The following is a 22,664-nucleotide window of genomic DNA, read 5'->3' as shown; positions in this document are numbered from 1 at the left end:
CTAACAGGTAGTGGAGATTTCAGTCTATACTCAGCTGGCTCCAAAGCAGAGTGGCCCATGGCAAAGGACAGCTGTTCAGGGTGACGGAAAAACAGCAAAGAGCAAAGGGAGAAGCAGGCGGGAAGCGCAAGCTTCTCTCCCTTCTCCGCATTGCTTTCAGGCTATCTACCCCAGGGCGGGGGTAGCACTCACACCCATAATCCCAGCAGCACTCACCCCCATAATCCCAACATTGGATCATGAATTAATCACAAACTCTAGAAGCTGCCCCAGTGACTGCATGACACGCTTTGGGGGGACAACTAGATGCCAACCATAACACCCTGTCACCCTGTGACAAAGGCTGATTCATCCCAGACAAGTGGGACGGACCCATCTTGCACCTGTGTACCGCCTGGGTTGTAAAAATCATTAGCTTGTGTAGGGAGTGGTGGTGCACACCTGTAATCCCAGCATTCTGAGGGGCCGAGGCAGGAGGACCACAAATCTGAGCCCAACATGGGCAACTTAGTGCCTTAGCAAGACTCGACCTCAAAATAAAAATAATATAAAAAGGCTGGGGGTTGCAATTGAGTGTGAAGACCCTGGTACTGGAAGAAGAAAAAAAGAGAAAGAGAGATTAGCTCTTGTTGTGGGACTGCACAGATTTAAGTAGAAAATCAAGTATCTGGTGGGCAGATGCTTCCTGCACGCCCCTGCAACCCCATTCTCTCTGGGGTTCCCAGTCCTCACTGCAGCCCAACGCCTGCAGAAGGACATGGGACTCTGAGGATATTGGCCTACATTTTCCAGCTTCACACCCTCGGTGGAAATGTGACAGCCGGGCCTGTCTTAGCATGAGCAGAGCAGGGACACTGGGACAGACGGACGGGACCTCGCATTCCACTCATCAGCGTGGGCTGCCATCCTTTTTGAGGAAGCCTGCACGCTCACCTCTGCCCACTCAGGGCTCCTCTAGGATGCAGTCCCGTCCCGTCCTCCGTCCTCAGCCTGCCAGTCCCACTCTGCACTGTCCAACCACCTTCCCAAGCACTTCACGAAAACTCACTTCTCCCATTCCTCACCAGCCTGAGTGAAGGGGACTGATCACCCTCGTCCAACCCATGAGGAAACTGAGTCACAGAGGTGACAAAACGCAGGTGCCTCTGACCAAGCTTCAAGCTTCATCCCAGCAGGAAATGGACCACAGTAGGACAGACAAGGATGCACAGGAAGTGGGGGCACTCTGGCCACGCCCCACCAGCTCAGCACTGCCCGCTTCGGCCTCCTAGGAAGCCAGCCACAAGAGCCTCCCGAAGGTGGCCATGCAGCCCTGAGCTCTGGGCTCTAATGAAGGGGACAGCCGCTAGGGTTTGAATTCTAGTTCTACTGCCTCATTCCTGTGTGACCTGGAGCAAGCTACACAACCTCTCTGGGTCTCCGTTTCATTCCGCCTCTCTCAGGTGAGGGAGCTAATGGTACCTCCTTTATAAGACTGCTGAGAGGATAACATGAGGAATACAGAAACGAAGCCGAGCACGCCGATCGTATGTGAAGCAGCAGATGACTGTTTCTCCTGCCAGCAGGGCCAGGCAGAGGTCGGGCAGCGGTGCGCATAAGGCCCAGCCCACTCGCACATGGCTCAGCTAGGCCTCCTCGGTTTGTAAAGGACCCCAGAGAGCGGCTAGCAGGCCAGAGAGGGTCCCAGCCTGGGCACCTACGGCCAAGCAGGCCTCAGCGTGGGTGGGGAGCTAGTCCTTTAAACCCCAGGACCTGGTGGATCAGGAGGCCCAGCTTTTCCCATGTGCACCCCAACAACCCCCCAGCCCACCCCCATGTCCCAGCTGCGGGGCTCGGGTGGTCTTAGCTCTTCCAAGTGACTTGTGGCCTGTCCTCAGAAAGTGAAGGGTAGTATATGTGAAAGCCCACCCTTACCCTGAGCTCTCTGAGATGGCGAATGTCCCCAAAAGGTGGATCTGATCGCCTGGGGTCGGTCCCCAGTGTGATCGATGGGCCCCCACAAGCTCCTCTAACCTGAGTGGCTCTGGCACACACCCCCCTCCACTTCCACCCTGCCAAGGGCTGACATCTCCAGGGAAGCCATGAGGGTCTGTGACAGCCCCTCGGCAAGCAGTGGCTCTGCCCTACAAAGCTCTGCAACCGTGAGGCCCCAGGAGATTTGTCAGGGTGATCCGTGGGCTCTCTCTGTGCCTGCCACTGCCCTTGGCCCTGCCAAGGAGCCGGAGCATGCTGGTCTGGAGGTTCTTTTCCAGTCGCTCTCTCTAGCCCCTCCCCCCACTCGCGGCACGAAAGCAAGCACTTGCCAGGCTTCCATTCAGAACCCTGCTTTGGTCTCAGCTCCCCCACTCCCTTTGCCTACGCACTGAACATAAGCAAAACCTGCCTCGCCGTCCCCAACACTGCAGTGTGCTCACAGAGCGCTGGACCTCACCGGTCCTTCATGTGTCGACGGACAGCCGCTCAACCCAGAGATGGAATGTGGTGTCCAGTCACACAGCGAGATGCCAGCCAGTCCAGCGAGGAGGACTCGGTGAGCAGGTCGAGCCCAGGCCCACGGGGCGGTCCCGCGCCAGAGGCCAAACTCCACAGTCTTCCAACCAGAACTCAGTGGAAGCCACAGCCAGCAGGAGGGTGGACTCTCAAACAACAACAAATGCTGCCTCCTGCCCCAGGACAGGAGAAGGCACCTCCAGCCCCAGCTGTCCCATCAGACACCAGATGGCACTGGACTTGGAGGCTGACTTGAGCTAGAGTCAAACCAGACAAGTGGCACAGAACGCAGCCCGGACTCCATCTCCCCTCGGGGGCTCCAGGGAAAGAAAGCGCCACATATGCCCTGATTAGCAAACACAGGGGCCACACCTACAGAGCCAGCGTGCCCCAGGCCCTGCACCTGTCCCTCGATGCTGAAGCCCAGATACAGGCAGGAGTGAGGCAGACAGAAGCCCCCGCCAGCTGCCCAACCAATGTCAGGGCTCTCCGTGAGTCCATTGTGCACAAACAAGATGAAAAGGGACGCAGAACAAAGCATCCATCTCCCTAACAAAGGCCCCTCCACTTAGTAAATTAGGAGCTCTTTCCACCTGACACACTTTTAAAGGGAAATCTTCAATTAGTAGATGCTGGGGGTGGGGGGGGCAGAGGAACAAAAGGTCCAACCCAGGGACTTGATGCTCAAAGGCCTCCGGCGGGCGGGCGCTGAAGTGGTTTTATGTAATAGAGATGCTAATCTAGTCCATGTGGTTTAGAGAATGGTTTATGGAGGACCGGGCCTCCCGAGCCCTGCGGCTGGCTCAAAGAGATTTTTCTGCAGCTTCTGCAGTTACCTTGCCAAAGCTGAGCTGAGCAGACAGAGCCCTGTAAATCTCCCTGACCGCTGACTTATGGGCAGGGCAGGACTGCGGTGTGTGTGGTTGGTGGGGCCACGGTCTGGGTCCCCCTGAAGGGATGGAGGCTGCCTTTCTGCTGAAGCAACCCTGCTCCCAGGCTTGGGACAGTCCCTTTCTTTCCAGTTGGGTACAGGGGACAGATGACCACAAACAGGGACAGCTCTCGGTCACAGGAGGAAGGAGGCCGCCTCTGCTTTTTCTCTTCCTTCTGGGTTTTGGCTTTTGCCCTTGGCTCCACGTCCGACTCATCCTGTGTCGTGAGCTTGACGATGGTCCTGGCTTCCCCCTTCCTACCCCAGCAAGAGCGAAGGAGCTGTTCTGGCTCCCTTGGTGACAATTCCATGCCCCTGGCTGCTTGAGAAGGGAAACAGGAAAGGATGACGGGGAAGGTGACTGCGCAGAGTGCGGGCGGCCTGGGCACACGCTTTCCCAACAGGCCAGCACGCAGGTGTGCATCCTCGTGCCCAGGGGCTACAGGGCTTTTGCAGGGGCAGACACAACACACAGAGACAGCAAGTAACACAGACGGCGTGCATGTGCCTGCACTTGTGGGGGGACCTCAGCACCCGCTGTGAACCCCAAGACGCGTGGTCAGGCGTGTATCCTAGGAAGGCTGCTGTCTCTCACCAGAGGCCTGGCCTGTTCTGTGTATTCTCCTTCTACTCACAACGCCACAAGCCAGGCACCAGTGTCACCCTGTTGTACAGCTGAGCAAGGTAAAGCACAAAGAAGACAGGTACTTTGCCAAAATCACACAGGCAAGTCACAGCAACCCAGTTAGCCGGCCCACGTCCCTAGCATGGTACAGCCTGCTAGGAACAGACTCCTCTCACGAGGGCAGCATCACAACCCCACCTGCCTGCACCCACGGTGGCAGCAGGCCCTGGCGCCAGGCCACCCCTTCCTCTGGGGTGCAGACTCACATCTCTGGGCCAGCTGAGGCTCACCGCATCCAGTCAAGCATCAGGCTTAGGTCTGGGGGCGGGCGCGGGGGCTAAAGAACGTTGACTATTAAAGCTCTCTGGCTGTCCGTGCCAAGTGGTCACCACTCCTTCCCGGTCCCAGCAACTGTGGGCTTGTCACCCCCAGGTGCTGAGAGAGTAAGTACAGAGGCTTGTGTGCCCGCAGCAGGGACCATGCTCTGTGTTCTCCATAGTTGTGACAGATGTGCATGCAGCAGGAGGGGGATGTCCCGCTCCCTGGGCCAGGCTCCACCCGTCACTGAGGCTCTCCAGAGGCTGAAGAGGCCATCAGGAGGTAGGGGAGGGGGACGGCTGTTTCTACCCTTGGGAAAACCACTCAACCTCCCCTCACCCAAGGCCGAGCACCAGGACCATTTAGGGACTGGCAGGACCCTGTTAACAGCCGCTCTTCCAATCATCCCTGCCACCAGGAGCAGGAGGAAGGAGGCGCTGTCCGATCCACCCTCAAGGCCAGGCCACGGGCAGCAGCCATGGGGAAGATGCGACCCCTCTGCCCAGAAGCTCAGCTTTCAGCAGGACACAGATAGGTGAGCCATGGTGCAGAAGCACCAGTGGGACAAGAGGCGGCCCCGAGACAGGACAACTAAATGCACAGGGAACCAAAAGTCACCTGGCTGGGAAACCATGACCCACAGTGGAACAAGGGACAACTGGTTGCTATGGGACCAGGGGCCCCAAATTCACCCTCGCTGCAATCTATTAGGGCCTGACAAGCTCCAACTAGTGGACGAGAACAAGTCTCTGGCTTTGTTTGTCACGGTTAATGAATTAATCGGCCTAGGGATTTATGAGTTTGGTCTGTGGGAGTCACCACTGAGTCCCGTCTTCTAACCCACAGACTGAAGCCACATCACCTTGGACCACCCAGCCAGCAGGGACCTGTCAGGGTGGCTTAGTGGCCTGGTGACTCCCTGCCACCCATTGAAACTATGCCCTCCACGGTGTGACAGCATCTCCACCATGACCCACACCCCAGGGCTCAGCAGCATCTGCTTGCAAGGAATTAAGGCCTAATAGTAACAAGTGTGACAGAAGGACAGACAGATTAAAGGATGGATGGATGCCGTTCTGGGCTGCCGAGCTCAGCACCAGGTGTTGGGGACCCGAGGGACCGGCATCAGCACAGTTTCTGGTGACAGCAGCAGGTGAGGAAATTCCCTGGAGAGGAGCCGCTTAGAGTCAGCAGGGTGTTCTCTTCCCTGGGAGCTATCTGTGAGAGCCCTATACACACGCGCACACACACACGCACACACGCACACACACGCACACACCAGCCCCATAACCACCTGCTACCCTGACCCTAACTGGCAAGATTTTGAAATCAAACCACTGCATCTCTAGTCCCATCCCCTCCTCACCTGCCCTGTGACCGACCCTACTGCTCTCTTCTGGCCACAGGACCCTCCTGCTGTAGGACAGGGACAGTGCAGTATAGGATTGAGGTCCCACCTCTCTTGAGTTCCCACTTGGCCACTTTGGGTGTGTGGACAGGCTACTGTGTCTCTCGGAGCTTCACCTCTGTTTTCTATATAACAGCAGTAAATACTGGCGTCCCCAGCCTGAGCTGAATGGGTGACGATGCTGGTAGCACGCAAGCAATGCCACTGTCACAGCCAAGTAAGTGACTGGTCCCCAAAAGCACTGAACTCAATGCCCCAGGGTCACACTGCAAAGCCTGCCTCATTGCCCAGTGTAGACTGGGGAGACCCACAGCCTGGCAGGGAGGGTTAACATGGCTCCTCGCCCAAGCAAAGTACCCCCCAAAACAGTACAGGTATTTTAAAAATACACGGGAGAGCTCTAAGAAGAGGAAGGTAAATCGCTAAATGAGAGAAAAATGAAGCCCTTAAAGAAAACCCAGGACCAGAGGAGTGGGGCACAGCCACACCTCCCAGCCCACTTCTGTGGGAGCGCAGGCTTTAACACTCACGTGCATGTGCTGGGCTTAGCCTTGGGCACTACTGGTGCCCTGCAGGGGAAATGTGGACGTGCTGCCCAGCAGCCGGGGGATGAACCAGGGGGACCTGGGTGGGGAAAAAGGTGTCCCAGGAGAGGGCATGGGGAGCCACCGCCAAATGGGTCTTAATTCAGGGGTGATAAAAAACATTCAGGAACTGGAGAGAGACACTGTCTCTACAAGAGTCAATGTCCCAGATGCCACACGGAATTGTACACTTTAGCCTGATTAATTTCTTGGGATGCGAATTTCACATTAATTAAGCAGAAAAAAAAAAAAAAAAAACGTAAGCCCTTACTGCACACAGCATGGAATCCAAGCCAAACCACGGAAATAAAGCATAATCCTAAACCAGGGCAAACCACCAGTGTGAGAAAAATCCCTTGCACAGCCAGGCCGTGGGGGAGGAGAGAAGGACTCAGAGGTCAGAGCAAACCAACCACGACCTCTGCGAGAAAACCGCGGACCACACCGCCAGCATCACAAACAGGATTGATAGATCCTCCAGGTACTCAGGCTAAGCGAACTGAAAGCTCAAGACAGAAGTACCTGAACGAGACTATAAAAGAAAGATGTTTAAAATAATTATAGCAATAAAAGAAGGAATAGAATGCATAATGAAGGAAGGGACACTGCAGAAAAAGAACGTGCATATCTGCAAAAATCCAATAAAACCCCTAGAAAGGAAACACAAAGTCACTGAAATTAAGATCTCAACAGACAGGTTAATTAGCAGAGCTTTGGGATCTGAAAAATGGATCTGAGGACCTGGCTCAAGACATGGCACGGAGATAAGGATGAAAAATGAGCATTTAGGAGGGAGAGAGGACAGGGCGAGTGTGTCCTGTGTGCTGGAGGTCCACGGAAAAGGATTCTGAGAATGGAAGGGAGGAGGTTTTGGAAGAGAGATAGTTTTAGAGTTCTCTAGAACTGCCAAAGGATGTGGGCCTTTAGCTTGAAGATGTGTACCTCGGAAAAGAAAATGGTATAAATAAAAACAACTCCACACTGAGACACAGCCTGGAGGAACTGCTGAGCCAGGCGCTGACACAGTCCCTAACTCAAAGGACCCACACTGTCACCCTCCTGAGGAGAAAGCAAGAGTGAAACCCTCAAAGCAATCAAAAACGATCAAGATCTCACACGTACGGCCCAGTTCCAAAGCAAATGTAATCATTATGTAGCACAAACATACTAATTTAAAAAAAAAATCTTTTTAAAATACAAAAGGCCAAATTACGCCAGTCAACACTGATGTGTGCAGGAAAAAAAATATTTTCTGTTTTATAGAAAAACGGTCAAAGGTGTTACAATTCTTCTACTTGCTTTTTTAAACTTTTGGTTTTTTCTGTCCTTTATGCTTTGCTTCCTTCATGCGTGTTCACTCTGTAAATGTGCTGGCACCAAAAAGCCATCACTAGTGTGTCTTTTCAGTGACAGCAACAGAAAATCCTCGAATGTCACAGGCAGCTAAGCCAGCATTCGAGAGCAAGGCCAACTCACGCCATGTCCAGATGAATGAAGTAGAGTTGATCACTCAGAGACCCTCCCTGCCAGAATGACTACAAAGACCCTTCCAGAAGACGCGAGCTGGCCCTGGAGTGTACGCGGCAAGGACAGAAACTGAGCAAAGAAATTAGTGAACATAAAAAGAAATTAGTGAACATGAGGTACACGCAAATTGAAGTAATCAGGTGTATAAAACAGCAATATTAAAATGCAGCACCTGAACCCCAACACTGGTACAAGGAGGTCAGCAGGTTTAAGTCTTACGCACCCCCAGATTCTTTCTCGCATCCCATCTCTAGGCCCTGCCCTGCTGACTGCTGCCTCTGAGCTGGCACAGCCTGTCTCTGGGGCCGAGGATTCGGGTTAGCTCCTCCGTTCCTGTTAGTGAAAGCCATGCTGCAGTCCAGTCAGCCACCGGAAGGGCCAGAAGGCAGCCCTGGAGCTTTGTAGACCTTAATCTCTCTTCCAGAAATGGGGGGTGAGAGGGGCTGGGAAGACAGAAGCCCCTCCCTGCTGCACACGAGGAGACGCCCCTGTGGGCCTCTCTGTACCCACCCAGACGTGGCCCTTAGCGTAACGTCACCTGGAGTTTTGCCAAGTGAGGCTCCACGTGTCAGTGGAACGCTGCACCAGCAATCACAGGTGAATTTGTTAGAAATAAAATTTTCTCAGGCTGCAGGGTCACAAGCCCCCCAGGTGATCCCGACTGGGCGCCATCAAGTTTGCAGCCTCCTGGCGTACTGTCCATAGGTCCAGGCCATTTTATTAGGTATGCAGGGAGACATTACATCGAGCCATGAGCCGGGAGTCCATCTAGCGGGGCTTGTGATAGTCTATGGTACTGCTGTATTACACTGGATGCTGAGACTAGCAGAGCATCTCTGTCTGTCTGTCTGTCTGTCTGTCTGTCTGTCTGTCTCTCTCCAGTGTCCCAGAAAATTGTGCCCATCAGCCATGGTCTTACAGTGAGATTGGTAAGGAACAGGGCCCAGCAGGGCCATGACTGCACAAGGCAGGAACAGGAATAACACATTGCTCTTTTAAGCCACTGGGATTTGAACTTTGTCAGTGCAGCACAACCCAGCCCATCCTGTCTGATACTAGGCGGAAGAGCAGAGATCATACTGGTGGTGAGGTGGCATGAGGGACAGACTCAGCTGTATTTGCAGATGACCAGAGGGGAAAGGTTCCATTCTGCTTTGGGGGAAGCCAGAGGTGTCCTGCCCACCCCCGGGGGGAAGGAGGGGAGAAGGGATGGGGGCTGCAAGCACCAGGCTGGCAAGCTCCGCCCATTTCTCCCTTGGAAATTTCTCCGCCCCTGAGTCTACAGAGCTCCCCCACACCTACTCCACTGCAACAAGCAGGAAGGAGCAGGTGCTGGTGACAGCTGACCCCACTTGTGTTAGACTGAACCCCATCTCCCCAGCATTCACAGGTTGAAGACTTCACCCCCTGGAGACCTCAGAACAAGACCTTATTTGGAGACAAGGTCTTATAGATGATAATCAACTGAGGAAGAGCCTGATTCCAACACGATTGCTGTTCTTACTAGAAGAGGACATGAGGCTGGGCATGGTGGTGCATGCCTACATCTCAACACTCAGGAGACAGAGGCAGAAGGATCATCATGAGTTCGATGCCAGCTTGGGCTATAAAGTGAGTTCTAGGCCAGCCTGAACTGCATAAGGAAGGCCTGTCTCAAAAAGGACAAAAACATAAAGAAGAGGAAACAAAGACAGGCACACGCATAAAAGGAAAATGCTGTGTGAAGGTGGAGCTTGTGCTGTCACTAAGTAAGAAGCTGCTAGAAGCCAAGAGGGGGACCTGGGACAGACTCTATCCTCCCTTCACAGCCTGTGGAAGAAAGCTGCTCTGCCAACACCTTCATCTCAGACTTCTGAGCATCAGCACTGAGAGCCAGCGCACCACTGTTGAAGGCACCGGGCTGCTGGCCTCTGGCCGGGCCCCTTGTCCTTCCAGCTCAGTGGTTCCCGGCAGCCCCTGCTCCCCAGGACACTCACTCCCACCCTGAGCTGCACCTTTCTGGGACAGAGACAGAGACAGAGGACACTTCCCCTAGGGGAAGAATTCATGGACCACTTTGAGCAATTAAAATAAAAGCCTTGACTAAGAAAAACCTTCAGAACCTAGCCCGCAGGGAAGGGAGCTGACATTGACCAAGCCCTACGGCACAGGTGTCACTGTCCCAGTTCTCTGGAGCGGAAGCAGAGGGGCCAGGAGGGCAAGTCTCACCCCGGCTCTCTCAATGAGAAGTAACCCCTCTCAACAGCGCAAGAGGCAGACCCTGGAACCAAGCATCCTGGGCTCAAAGCCACCTTCTAGTTGTGTGACCTTGGGTGACTTACTTAATCCTCCCGTGACTCAGCTTCCCTACTGTGCAATGAACAAAAGGTGCTCTCCTCACAGCGTTGTGGTAAGGACTACATGTGTCCATGTGGCAAGAGCGACCAGACTGGGCCTGGCACAGGGCGTGAGGCCAGAACTCCAGGAAAAGAGAGAGAAAAGCTGGGAGGAGCCTCGAGCTTCACCCCAGGCCTGTAGGCCTTGTGTCACCCCTACCACCATGCCAGGATGCCCCTGTGGCCTCTGTTACTGCCTCGACACTGCTCTTCTACCCTGAGAAAAGCTTCAGATCTCAAAGTGGCTTTGCGGCCCGTGGCCTCCCGCTCAGCAGGAAGTGTCCTGTGGTTATATAAAGAGGAGGTCGAGAGGTCAGGAGCGGTCCTCCCTGTCAGCAAGACCGCGGTCCAGCAATCAGGACACAGAGCTCTTCTGCCCGGTCTTCATTTTCCAAGTGCTTACTGCCTCTGCTCCTGGGAATTAGAATGGGCCCATCTGTGCCAGAGCCGGTGCTGACACCCCAACTCCGGTGTAATTTACTGAGTCCATCACCGGGCCACAGGCTGCCTGGCCTCAGGCGTCCTCCCTGCTCAGGTTTTATGACCCTGTGCCCCGCCTGGCTGGCTCCACTCAGAGCAGCCCAGCTTGGCACCGACCCCATTTCAGCCCCGGACTCCAGGCTCACCCCAGTGCCCTAGCTTGGTCTCCCTCCCTGCTACTGAGAAACAGCCTCTGGACTTTGCTTCTCTCTGTGGGATTCTTTATATTTTTTCCCGCAAAACCTTCACTATTGAACCCACGTGCAGGAGCATTTTTCACTTATTCCTGTAACGCGATTAGAATCGAGTTTCTCCAGTGTTAGGGGCAATGGAACAATGGGAGAGGAAAACTGTCATTTTGTCCCCAGTATACCAACACACAGCCTGTCCTGGTTCTCCCTGGGGCCCAGGCCTCTGCCCACTCCACTCCCCCACCCCCACCTTCCTGGAAGGCAGCGAGGAGAATGCTAACAAGGAAAGGCAGCTGCTCTGGGGTTGGGGTCTCCCCTTGGGTCTCTAAACAGGGGCCTCTCAGCTTCTTGGACAAGCACCTGCAGAGGGTGAGTGTTCAGATGTCTTCTGGAAAGTCCCCTGGGGGAAGGCTGAGATAATTCCCAGAGCCACGGGAGCAGACCGCTGGTCCCCAAGGGCTCTTTCTTTCTGGGGGACACCATGGCTCCCCACTTTGGCAGTGAGAGACAAACAGGGAAAGAGGTAAATTGGCCTCTTAGGCATCTGCTTTCACTGGCCTCGGTTCTTTTTAGAACCGCCCCTCTCCCATGGGACCCTACCCCCATGGTCACCCGCACCTGAGCAGCCTCCTCCTAAGGACTGTGCTTTGCCAGCCCACGCACAGGCTCAGCCCTGTGCCCAGCATTCAGGCTTCCATGGGGGCCCTCTCTAGAGGTACCCACTGCTCGCTGTCTCCATCAGAACCCAGGACCGCCCTGCTCCTGTCCACCTGCAAGCAGGCTGAGCTGATCCTTTATGCTCTCTGAGGACAGGCAACAGGGAGACTTCTGGAATCATGAGTTGGCTGAGGCCTGCTGCCCAGGGGCCCTGAATGACAAGCCTGCCCCTCCCCCGATCCCTGCCCACGGAGGCTAGCATGTCAGCCCCCCACTACGTACGTATGCAGAAGTCGCCGTTCTCATAGTAGCCGGGGCAGCACTGGGACCGGCGCCGGTACATGGTCCTGAGGCCGCGCCGATATGCCGTCTTATAACTGATCCTAAGGCACAAGGGAAAAAGGCACTTGAAAGCATTGAAAATCAATCCCTCCCGTTTAGAATGATATTTGTGTTAAGCTGCATCGAGGATGCCATTCAATAATTGCTTTAAAATGCACGGCGGCCTCAAATATGAAGGAACACAATAAAAGGAGATCGATGGCGGGATCGGGTCGCATGGTGTGGAATGTATTAGGCACTCGGCATCTGCAGAGCCCCCTTGTTTCCCAGGGCTCCTCTGAACGGGAGGGCTGCAGGCAGCCTGTGTGGGGTGACATTGTGGAGGCTGCCATGGGCCTCTCCTCAGTCCCTTGCAACCCCCAGGTTCCCCATAAGGAACCCTTACAAGAGTCAACCCTAAGAGGGTTGTGCCTGACCCATCCTGTCCCACCCAGGGGACCACTCCAGGGCCCTAGTGATGGATCCACAACTTGGGGAACAGGAACAGAAGCAGTATAAGGACCCCAAGTCCCAATCAGTACATTAATCTTCCTCCCACCAAAACAGTACCTCCTACAGAGAATCTTGGAGCTGCCTGCGAGTCAGAGGCCTGGATTCTAGTCCAGCCACCAGATATGTGGCCCTGGGCCACTGAATCATGGGCAAGAGTCCACCTACAACCTCCAAGGCAGGGCTATGATCAGACCCTGCCCCTCTGGTTTCTTCTGTTTCTTTTCCAGAGACTGTGTTCTTATCCAGTGTTATTGGCTAGCCTCTGCCCTTCCAATGAGCACACTGAGTGTCACAGTGTGGCTTCCGGCCTGCCACATGGCCATGGAGAAGGAGAAAGAAGAGAGGACCAGGGACAGCGTGAAGAAGGAGTCCTTGGATGGAAGTCAAGATGGCATCTTGATGGACAAAGGCCCTTCGCCACAAGCAGAGTCAATGAGGAGGAGGTTCGAAATGCATGTCAAGAGACCAGAGAGGAAGAAAAGGCTCAAGGTTGGACGGGCAACCCCAGTCCTGGGGCCTTGGAAACAAGCCCTTTTCAGTCCCCAGGTCAGCACCCAAGGGTGCCTGCCCTAGGCTAACTCTTCTGCAGCCAGTAGCAGGGACCAGGTACCTACGCCTGCTTCCCAGGAAGGACCTTGCCAGGTGAGAAAGGGAGTCCCCCAGCATAGGCAGGGATGGCCCTCATTGTCCTTAAAGACCTGGCTTCATGACAGATGCCAGCCCAGGCCTCAGGAGATGTGTGACATTTGGGAAGATCATAACCAGAGGTCATTCTATTTGGTCAAAGGCTCCCAATGCAAGGTATGTTGGCCTCCCAGAGAAGCTGCTCCCTGACACAGGAAGGCAGCTCCAGGCAGTTTCAGGATGGCAGGAACCCCTGAGGTAAAGGATGATTCACAGTTAGCTTCATGGTCAGAGGTCATCGACCATTGTCACCACCAATGAGGATGGTCCTGGCCATCTAATAGGGAGGAGGCCTCAGAGATGCCACCTACTGCCATGGCTCTCCCACTCATGTTTGCTGCTAGAGTGGGAATCAGGGGAGACAAGCTCCACCACAGCGGAGCTGACCAGCAGTGCCACTGTCAGCACGCACACCCTGGTCCCTGGGGAAGCTGCAGGGAGGCGGGACGGCAGCTGTGGCCTCTAAGTACCCTGGAGAGCCACACCTCAGGCAAAGCAGGCCCTGGCCTGGGATGCCATGGTTCCGAGGGACAGCTGGACCCCAACTTCTGCAACTACCTTTGATCAGGGCCACACACAGCCAAGTCTGGCAACAGTGAGGAGGCCAGGGGGACATCCAGGCCCACGATGGTCTCCCGGTCCCACGATCATTCAGTCCCACAGCCGCACTTCACAGCCAAGGCAAGAGGAAGGAGCCACCGAAATGGCTGAGGAACAACCACTGGCCCAAACTTCCTGCACATAACAACTGTGAACTCTGGAAAAATAGAAAAAGCAACTCCCTGAAGGCACGAGAGAAAGAGAACAGAGGTGGCAGGCGCCGGAGGGCGTGAAGATTGGAAGAACAATGCCCTGGGCAGGCCAGTTCCACAGTACTCTGGATGATTGCGCTTTACGTGAGGGAGAGCGTCCCTGGTTTGCTTCCAGGATGGCCAGGCAAGCGTGGAGCCAGCGGTTATTAAGTGCAGTGGGAAGCCCCAGACAGGAGAGCCACGAAGAGGGAGCCCTGATTCTCTGTCCAATCGCTGCCCACACCTAGGTCCCTGAGTTACGTCTGTGGACAGCAGATTCTGAGCAGTCTCTCCAAGGCCATAAACACTGAACTTTCAGAGCTTGGAAACTGAGGTTAACCCTGCTAACTCATTCCTAAAGGAAACGGTTTTTAAAGTTATACTCTCTAGAAGAACATAACAGAATCCAGTCTCGTTTGTGATATCCAGCACACGACCCAAAATAATCAGACATACAAAAAAAGGGTGAGATATTCCCTGTCCAGTGAACACCAGCCCTGAGATGTCGCAGTTGTCTGAGGTAGCAGACAAGGATTTGAAAGCAGACATTCTGTCTACCCGCTGTGTCTCAGCAGCTGCATGTAAGACAGCCTGGACTTCAGCTTCACACAGAGCTAGTGCCCAGTCCGTGTTGCTGCCCACCAGGAATTCCACCTAAACCTCAGGGAGGGGCCTGCAGTCCTCCTGCCTCAGCCTCCCTGACAGCTGAGATTGTAAGCGTGGCTCTGAATTGAGAAGAGAGAAGCAGACAAGAAATCCAGAACCAACACAGATGTCTAGCATCAAAGAAAAGGGCCCACCATGTGGCCTCACCCCTATTCCTTCTGCTACCTTCTCACCTCTCGGATTAAAAAAAAAAAAAACGCCACTTCACGTGTACCTAATACCTCACACCTTTCCCCCCATTTCCACTCATACTTTCCAAAGTACTGTGACATTCCTGACCTCACTGGACCCTGGATGCCAAGCAGGGTACACTGGTAATCTCCAAATCAAGTGACTCGCCCAGGATCATCCCTCCAAACATGTTTCCTACTCCTCCTCCTCTCTTTATTGCCCCATGACACAAAAGCGCATCACAGTCCTAGGAGGACTCAGATAAAGCTGCAGGACTATCACGTGTCGTTGCTTGTGTGCAGCACTGCTAAAAGGGCCGTGGTCAAGGTGCCAAACTTGTCTGCACTCCGCGCTCTGGCACGGGGCCACGTCTGCTCTGAGGGCTGCTGTCTTAGGTTTTTGCCTCCAGAAGCAGAGCCTAGACAGGGACTCCAGGATGAGCAGCTTACTAGGGAGGTGACCCTAGATGACCACTCCCCTAGGTGACCCTGGGGAAATGGAACAGAGACAAGTCAAGGGAGCAGCCTAGGAGCAGCTGAGCTTTTTCACGGGACACCACCACAGGGCCAGGGGCTCTATGCACTGGGACTGGTGGGGCCCACCCACTCCCTATCTGTCACATCTGAGGGTGTGCTCAAACTCCCAGTCCCCTCTCCCAGGCTCCCCTGGTGTTTTGTGTGTAGACAGAGCAGTGAGGGGTATGGACAGCCTGGGGCCCGCTGCGGGTTCTCCCCCAACTTCTTGCCTTCCCCCAGCCCCTGAGAGCCACACTCACCGGTGCCGGGTACACTTGAACCAGTTCAGGATGTCTGTGCAGCGTGTGTAGTAGATCTGATCGAAGGGGTGTGCGTACGACTCCTGGACGGTCACGGCGTAGCTGCAAACCGGATGGGAGACAGAAGCCGCGGTCAGCGCAGGGACAGCTGAGCAGGAGCAGACTCAGGACGTGGGCCTTAGCACCCTACGGCTCAACCGATTTTCCCAAAGTCTATCCCATTTGTTTTTGTTTGTTTTGTATTTTAGGGAAGGGTCTACAGGGGGTTCAGGGTCTCACTACTAGATTGAACTTGCAGTGATCCTCCTGTCTACAGCTTCCCAAGAGCTGGGATTACAGGCCAGCGCCACCACGCCCAGTCTCAATTGCTGTCTCCGTGCGCCCTGGGGGCGGGGCCAGCATGGCAAGCCCGGGGGATCAAACCTCAGGCCCCTGTGCCTGCCCATTTGTTCATTCATCAAAAAATCAGTAAAGGAGGGTTAAGTTTGCTCTATGCTGGTTCTCAGAGGCAGAACCAGCAAGTTTTAAAATAATGTACGCTGCCAGGGCAAGGTGGCACAGGTCTCTAGTCCCAGCTCTTTTAGGGAGCCCTTGGGCCCCTTTTATGGATGAACAGACTGAGGCACAGGGTGGCAAATGGCTTGGGCTACAAAGTGGTATCAGTAACTGCTCACATTTATGAAGTACTCTGTGCTAAATATCTTCGTGCCCCTTAACTCTGAGGCTATCTGAGAGCAAAAACTGGGTTATGATTCTGACTTCATACACATGGAAGCAAAGCATCAGGCAGTGTAAGTGACACCCCAAGCTCCCCAGCCGAAGTCTGATCGATGCTAGTACAGTTGGGGTACACAGAGGACCCACACTCCAAAGACAGATTTTGTCACTGCCCTACTTGCTCTCAACCTGGCCAGCAGGTAGAAGCCACAGGAAAGCAGAGCTCAGCATCACTAAAATAAGTGCCTGGCAGGGTGGCGTGGAATGGCACTGAGGTGTGGATGCCAAAGAGTGCCCTTGTCCCCGGGCAGGCTGCAGAGCACCTCAGCTGAGATGTTGGGAATTAATTGTTAAGTCAGTTGGTATTACTCAGTGCTGTTCCCAGAAGGTGCCAGGTCTGGGCCAGATGGCCAGGGCCTGACTATAAAAGCCCATCTGCTTTGCCTGAGGAAACTGGAGGCTCATTTTCACCGTGGCTGGGCACAGGTGGGTCCTCACCTGACTTCTGGTGGCCTGAAAGGTCAAAGGTCAGGACCCCAGCAGAAGCCCAGGTGCCCTCAGCAGCGCTCAGGTATCCCAGGTAGTAGGAGAGTCCATCCAACCCCCAAGGACTCTCAGGGTCCCTAGCATCCAGCCCACCAGCAATGTGGCTCAGAACCCTGCTTTTCTCCAGGTTTAGGGAAACTGAGGCAGAGCAACACCTTCCCAGAGGCTTCTTCAGCTCTCAAAGTCTGAGGCACCTGGCCACATCTCCTGAATACCTTTCTCAGAGGCAGGAGAATAAAGGAGCCACTCTGGGCTCCGAGATGTGGGACTCCGCTGGATGCCTGTGGTTTGTTAGCAGCTTGTCCTCGGACATGTTATTTAACGCCTGCACACCCTGCCTGTAAATCTCCGATAAATAGTGTGAGGAACTTCACGCGATTACTACAAGGATTCAAGGAGGACTATAATGGTACTGTAATGGCATCTGTCTTCAGGATAGTGGGAAGTTAAACCGAGTGGTCAATGTCAGATGCTCACCAGGAACACAGCACGCATTTCATGGACGCTGGGCCTCACCACTACACGCAACACTGTACCTCCCGTGCAGGCATCGAAGGCTACTTCCTCCCCAACCATGGCGGAGCACAGAGGGAGGAACACCTGCCTGCAGAATGGGCCCCCACCTTTATTAGGCACTTGGGGTTCAGCCCCTCCCAAGACTGGCAAGGGCTCTGAATGCCCAGCAGAGGGTTCAGGGGCCCCTGGGGGTCGGAGCTGGCTCTGCAGGACGCTCTGAGAGGAGCAGGCCTGGCACCCAGACCTTGTACCAACTCCAAGTCTGTGGCCTGAAGCACGCGCGCCCTGCCTTCATGGGTAGGTGCTTCCCCCGCTGCTCTTTTTGCCAACATGCTAATGAGAGGCCGATTAACCTTGTCAGGCCAGGTTTTACCAGCCAGGGGAAGTCCCCACCCTACACAGGATTTAAGGTGGAGGGGCACACGGAGGTGCTAATCCAGCCAGGAAATTCTCTCCGAATGGTCGAATGGTCTCGGTCTCAGAGGAGCAGGTTGGGGTGGCTTCTGGAATGCCATACTTACTAGCACTAGGTACCCTGACGTCACCAGGCATGTCCTGCAAGGCTTCCTCCCTGTTCCCAGCCTTCCGTGACACTGTTGCTTCTCTCCCTGTCCCCCTACCAAGGCTGTGACTCTGACTGACACCCCCAGCACCACCCCATATAAAGGGACAGGGAAACGAAAGGGTCAGCATGGGCCCTGCCAGCAGGGAAGGCTCTCTGGAGGACAGGGACAAAGCTGGGATCTGGGTGGCCAGGGGATGCTCTAGGGCCAGGCTGCCACACGGCAGGGCCAGGAAGCACTAAGTCTTATCCAGGACAGAGACCACTGTGGAGGCCGACCTCACACCAAAGTGTGAATCCTCCCAAAGCAGGAGGGGCAAGGGGCCTGGGAACCCCAGAACCAGCCGAAGCCTTTCCCAAATGCAATGCTGAATCATAATCTCGGGATCCAGGATCCAGGAACCTCATCCCAGGGACTGACACACACAGAAGTCTGTGATGACTTCTGTAGCCCAGGCTGTTGCGGGGGAAAGGCTCTGATTGAACCTTACAGTCCTCAAAGCACTTCTGCGAAACTGGTGGCCCTGAGCCCCCAGCCCACCCGGGAAGTAGCAATCATGTTCCTCCCGACTACCGGGGCTGGACAGAGGCTCCCAGGGCTCAGCTGGCTCCTTATCACACAGCCAGCAGGTGGAAGGATCTAGACAAGAGGGAACCGAGGGCTTCTCCTCTCAGATCTATCTTCTCCCTGTGTCACCAGTTTTCTTAGAACTCCTCCTAGAGCATTTTCCAGTCACTGGAGGTGACCAGCCCGGGGACTGTCCTCTGTCTCTGGGTGCACAAGTAGTAGGGCTGCTGCAGATGGGGCGCCTTGCTCTGCCACAGCCAGCCACGCACCACGCCACACACGGAACACGGACTCTAGTGCGCCTTCCCTCCTCTCTCAGCTGCCTCCCCCATCAGACCTTCGTCTTAATTTTATTCATTTGATTTATTAGCATCTAAGTGGCAGAGTCATCCTGGTCAGCATGGCCAATCAATTCCAGGGTTTAATTTGGCTTTTCCTGATTGGGTCTCTGGTCACTGTCTTTCTGCTCACCAAAATCAATACTTTCACCTTGTGCTTCAAAGTCAGACTATCTGCAGGGACCCAGGACATTCCCTCGGAGCTGGAACTGCGGCCACAATGTCGCCCGCTCTCTGCTGTAGCCTTTGTCACCCTTCCCCGGCAGCCCCCTGCCCTGCTAGACCAGAAAAGCAGGGCCCTGGCCTGGCCTGCTTGCCACAACAGCACCAGACCCAGAGACCAGGCCTGGAATTGCTGTAACCCAGAGCAAGCCACTTGGGACCACAGCGCATGGTGCCTCATTTGCTGCACCCCAGCTGGAATGGACAGGGATTGGGCTCCTCTCAGCCTCGACATCCCTGTCTGCAAAACAGGCACATGTACAAACACAGGGAGACACAGGACAGTACGTTGCCCACTACAGTTGCGCAAGCTGCCCGAAGCACCGCAACTTGGGGAATCCCTACAGCTCAGCCCTGCCCCCAGCATCTGAGTTGCCCCCAAGCTGGACCGCAGCCCCCTGTTGGCAGCTGCCACTTCTGTCCCCACTTCCCTAGGTCCAGGTGAGCCCCTGGGAGCCAGCTGAGTCCCGCATCTTACCTCTCCCAGTGGCTGCACACGTTGGGGTCCTCAGGGTTCAGGGTGAAGGCCGTCTGCAGGAGGAAGAGGGTAGCCAGGCTGGCCCTGGGGAGCGCCATGGGGACCCTGCATGGGAGAACCAGGGGAACGGTGTCATCATTCAGCCATTTGTCCCGTATCTGCTTGGCACCAAGCCTTCTCCCACAAAGCAGGGGAACAGGCCCACTAAGTGAAGTTTCCAGCGCCACGGAGTAATGAGCGTTTGATATTTCACACTTGGAGGCTTTGACTAACAGTGCAACAGCTCACTGGTTCCCAGCCGCAGAGGGCAGGAAGCCTGAGTCAGGGAAAAGTCGAAATTCTAAGCTAGCAGCTCTGGAGGGCTTTTAGCTCACAGATGGCTCTGAGGATCAAATGAAAATTACAGGCTGTCTCCCCAGAAAGATGCACCCCCTGGCCAGAGTTTCAGGGTATCCATCTTCGACCCAAGAACCCTGGATCCAACCTGCCCTACCAGCAGTGTCCCCCTTGGTCCTCTCCCCATCCTAGACAAGCCTTGCCCCCTGGCTTCCTCCCCCGGCTCCCACCTGGCACCTAGAGTCACGAAGCCGCGTGTCACCCATCTCATTTCCATCCTGGGAGAAGGGGCTGAGCTCAGAGAGCCACCTACAGAGTAGGCCACAGGTCCCCAAGGGAGCAGCAGGTAGCAGGTGTTTAGGGTGCTTGCACAGGTGCCAACCCCTCTGTCCCCACCTGGGAGACCCCAGTACGGACTCCTCAAGGAAGGCAGAGAATTAACCCAGTGAGGTGGCCGGGATGATCCTCTGAGGCTCCTTCCTGTTCTAGCCACCAAGGGCTCCACAGCCCCTCCTGGAGAGCAGACACTAATAGTCCGTGGGTTCCCCTCTGGTCACCGACCTTGGCAGCATGGTGGAAAGTGGGGCCATGCCCAAGGGATCTGAGGTTCACGAGTCCGAGGGTCCCCTATAAACCGAGTGAACACCATGACTCAGAGAAAGCACAAACTTTCCTGTGTGCAGTGATGCTATCATGATGCTATTTATTGAAAAGATTAACTGAACTCAGAATAACTTTTTTCTCAACAAACAGCATACCAGGAGGGGGAAAAAAAAGCAATTTTTCTAGTAGCTGGGGAAGGGGGCATAACAGAAAATATTTTGACATTGGAAAGGGGCCCCAGGCTTGAAACGGTGGGGATCAGGCCCTTTAGCCCCAAATTTCCAGATGAGGGCCTATTACCCTCCCCGAGAGACAGAGAAGAGTGGCGGGTATTCTGCACCCACCCCTATTTCTGCCCACGGGCACAGCTACATGGATTTCCTTTCTTCCGAAGGGTTAAACACTCTCCTCCCCGCCTCAATAATCCCCTTGTTAAACTCCTTATCCACAGCCCCTTCAATGATAAACAAATTGTCACAAATTCTGCCTAACCATGGGGGTCCGGATTAATGATTAATGAGGTCTTACTTCCTATTTGAAAATGAGAGGAGCTAAATGCAGATGTAGGCAGGTTGAGGAAAGCATCCTTCGGACTCTGCTAGGCAAGAGAAGAGTGACGCTTGCAACTTGTGGAGCTCAAGAGACACGGTAGCTCTGTGTCCCCAGGTCACTCCCCATGTGCTCCCCCTGGCCTCTGAGACTCCTGGCACCTTGTCAACCACCAGGCACAGGCAAGTGCACAAGCCAGCGGCAGAGGACACTGGCAGTCAGGCCCTCTGTCCTCCTCCAGCCCGAGAGAGATGGAGCTTGGGGCATACGGAAAATTAGGGAGGCATGTTCTTGGGGAAGGCGCAGGCTGATGAGGCATCCACAGAAAGAATGAGGGGCACAGCGCTCCCCAGGCACAGGGTCTGGTTGCCAGCTTGGAGGTCAGCTCCTCCGATCCCCTCTACAGCCCTGACTTGGAACTTGGGCAGCTCCAGTTCTCCCCAGAAAACTCCTGGACATCTTCAGGAGCACCAAAGGAGGAGACCACCTGAGCCAGAGAAGGCACAGCCTCTGGTCACTGTGACCCATGGGGAGGGAGAGCGTGCTACCCAGGATCACTGCCTTGATTCAAGAAGTGTTTCTAAACCTCCATGACAAAACCCTCTCTCTCTGAGTCAGAGAAGCTGGACAAGATCCACACCTGGACCTCACCAATGGCAGCAAGTTTGCCATTTGAGGCCAAATCCACCTCTGGGGCCACCAAGCGGGGAAGGAAGGGTGCCAGCACAGAGGGCAGGAGAGAGGATTCCTCGGTCCCACTTGGACTTTTTCATGGAACCCGGCCCGACCTAAATGACGCATGCTGAGCCTTGGTAGGGCTCAGTGGTAGAGCACGTGCCTGGCACCTGCCTGGCACGGGCACAGGCGGGTTCCACTGGCACAGTCAGTTCATCAGGAAGCGCCCTTATCGCCTCCCCGCTCAGGTGAACTGGGCTTCAGTCCTGCTGCGTCTCCCCTGCGAGTCCGCTCACACCACTCCTCCCGCCTGGCTGCCCTACGCCCTCGCCTCTGAATATCCGGATGTCACCTTCTTGTTCTGCTTTGTGTCCCAGGCAGCCACGGCAGGGGGCTCCCAGCTAGGGTCACACCCTCCGGTGAGACTGCCATCACGTGCACCAACGTTGTCCCTCATGCTTGCTTTATGTTCCCGACACCATGGTGAGTGATCCGAGAGCCCCAGGCTACCCTTTCGGAAACTGATGTTCAGGGAGGGATTTTAGCTCAGACGTTTCATTTGGGAAGACAGCAAAGCCACCTGACAGGAGCTGTCACCTCATGGGAACCATGCCACCTCGCTCACTGGAAGGGGACCTCCCTGGACCCTCAGAGGATGGACCCCAAAGACATATGCTGATGAGCTGACGGAGGGAAAATCAATCTTGCCACAGTGGTTATTAGGCCGACTCTATCTGGAGTGACAGAGGTTAACGGAGAGGGCACTGTTTGATTTAGGGCGTTAATAATTAAATAAGAAAACGCTCCCGGACCACTGCAAAGGAATAGAACATGTAAATAAATCAGCTGGTTGTCTTCCATCTTGTCCCATCTCCCTGCATATTAAGGAGAAGAGGAAAGGAGCAAAGCTCAGAGGGGGAAAAATTTCTTCCCTGGCAGCATGCATGGGGCTGGAGGAACAGGGTGCCTGGAAGAGGAGTCGCCTTCCTGCCCAAAGGGCACAAAGGGGCCATATATCTGGCACGGCCAGAACCGACCAAAGGCATA

The 22,664-nt window shown here is 54.8% G+C and overlaps 1 protein-coding gene across 1 annotated transcript in view; it reads right to left on the bottom strand.

Annotated features, from left to right (window-relative positions):
* Window positions 1-22,074, bottom strand: part of Megf11 (multiple EGF like domains 11) — a 184,417-nt gene extending 162,343 nt beyond the window's left edge. Inside the window, exons 1-4 of the mRNA XM_023712643.1 lie at window positions 21,941-22,074; window positions 19,455-19,559; window positions 15,508-15,609; window positions 11,869-11,969 (exon numbers count right to left, since the gene is read on the bottom strand). Of these exons, the coding sequence (XP_023568411.1) occupies window positions 11,869-11,969; window positions 15,508-15,609; window positions 19,455-19,559; window positions 21,941-22,074 (442 nt within the window). The remainder of the gene's footprint in view (window positions 1-11,868; window positions 11,970-15,507; window positions 15,610-19,454; window positions 19,560-21,940) is intronic.
* Window positions 22,075-22,664: the final 590 nt, after the last annotated feature.

The sequence above is a fragment of the Octodon degus genome, unplaced genomic scaffold (assembly GCF_000260255.1).
Source record: "Octodon degus isolate 3935 unplaced genomic scaffold, OctDeg1.0 scaffold00026, whole genome shotgun sequence".
NCBI lineage: Eukaryota > Metazoa > Chordata > Mammalia > Rodentia > Octodontidae > Octodon > Octodon degus.
The sequence above is the reverse complement of the archived record's forward strand: the minus strand, read 5'-3'. Positions and strand labels throughout refer to the sequence as shown.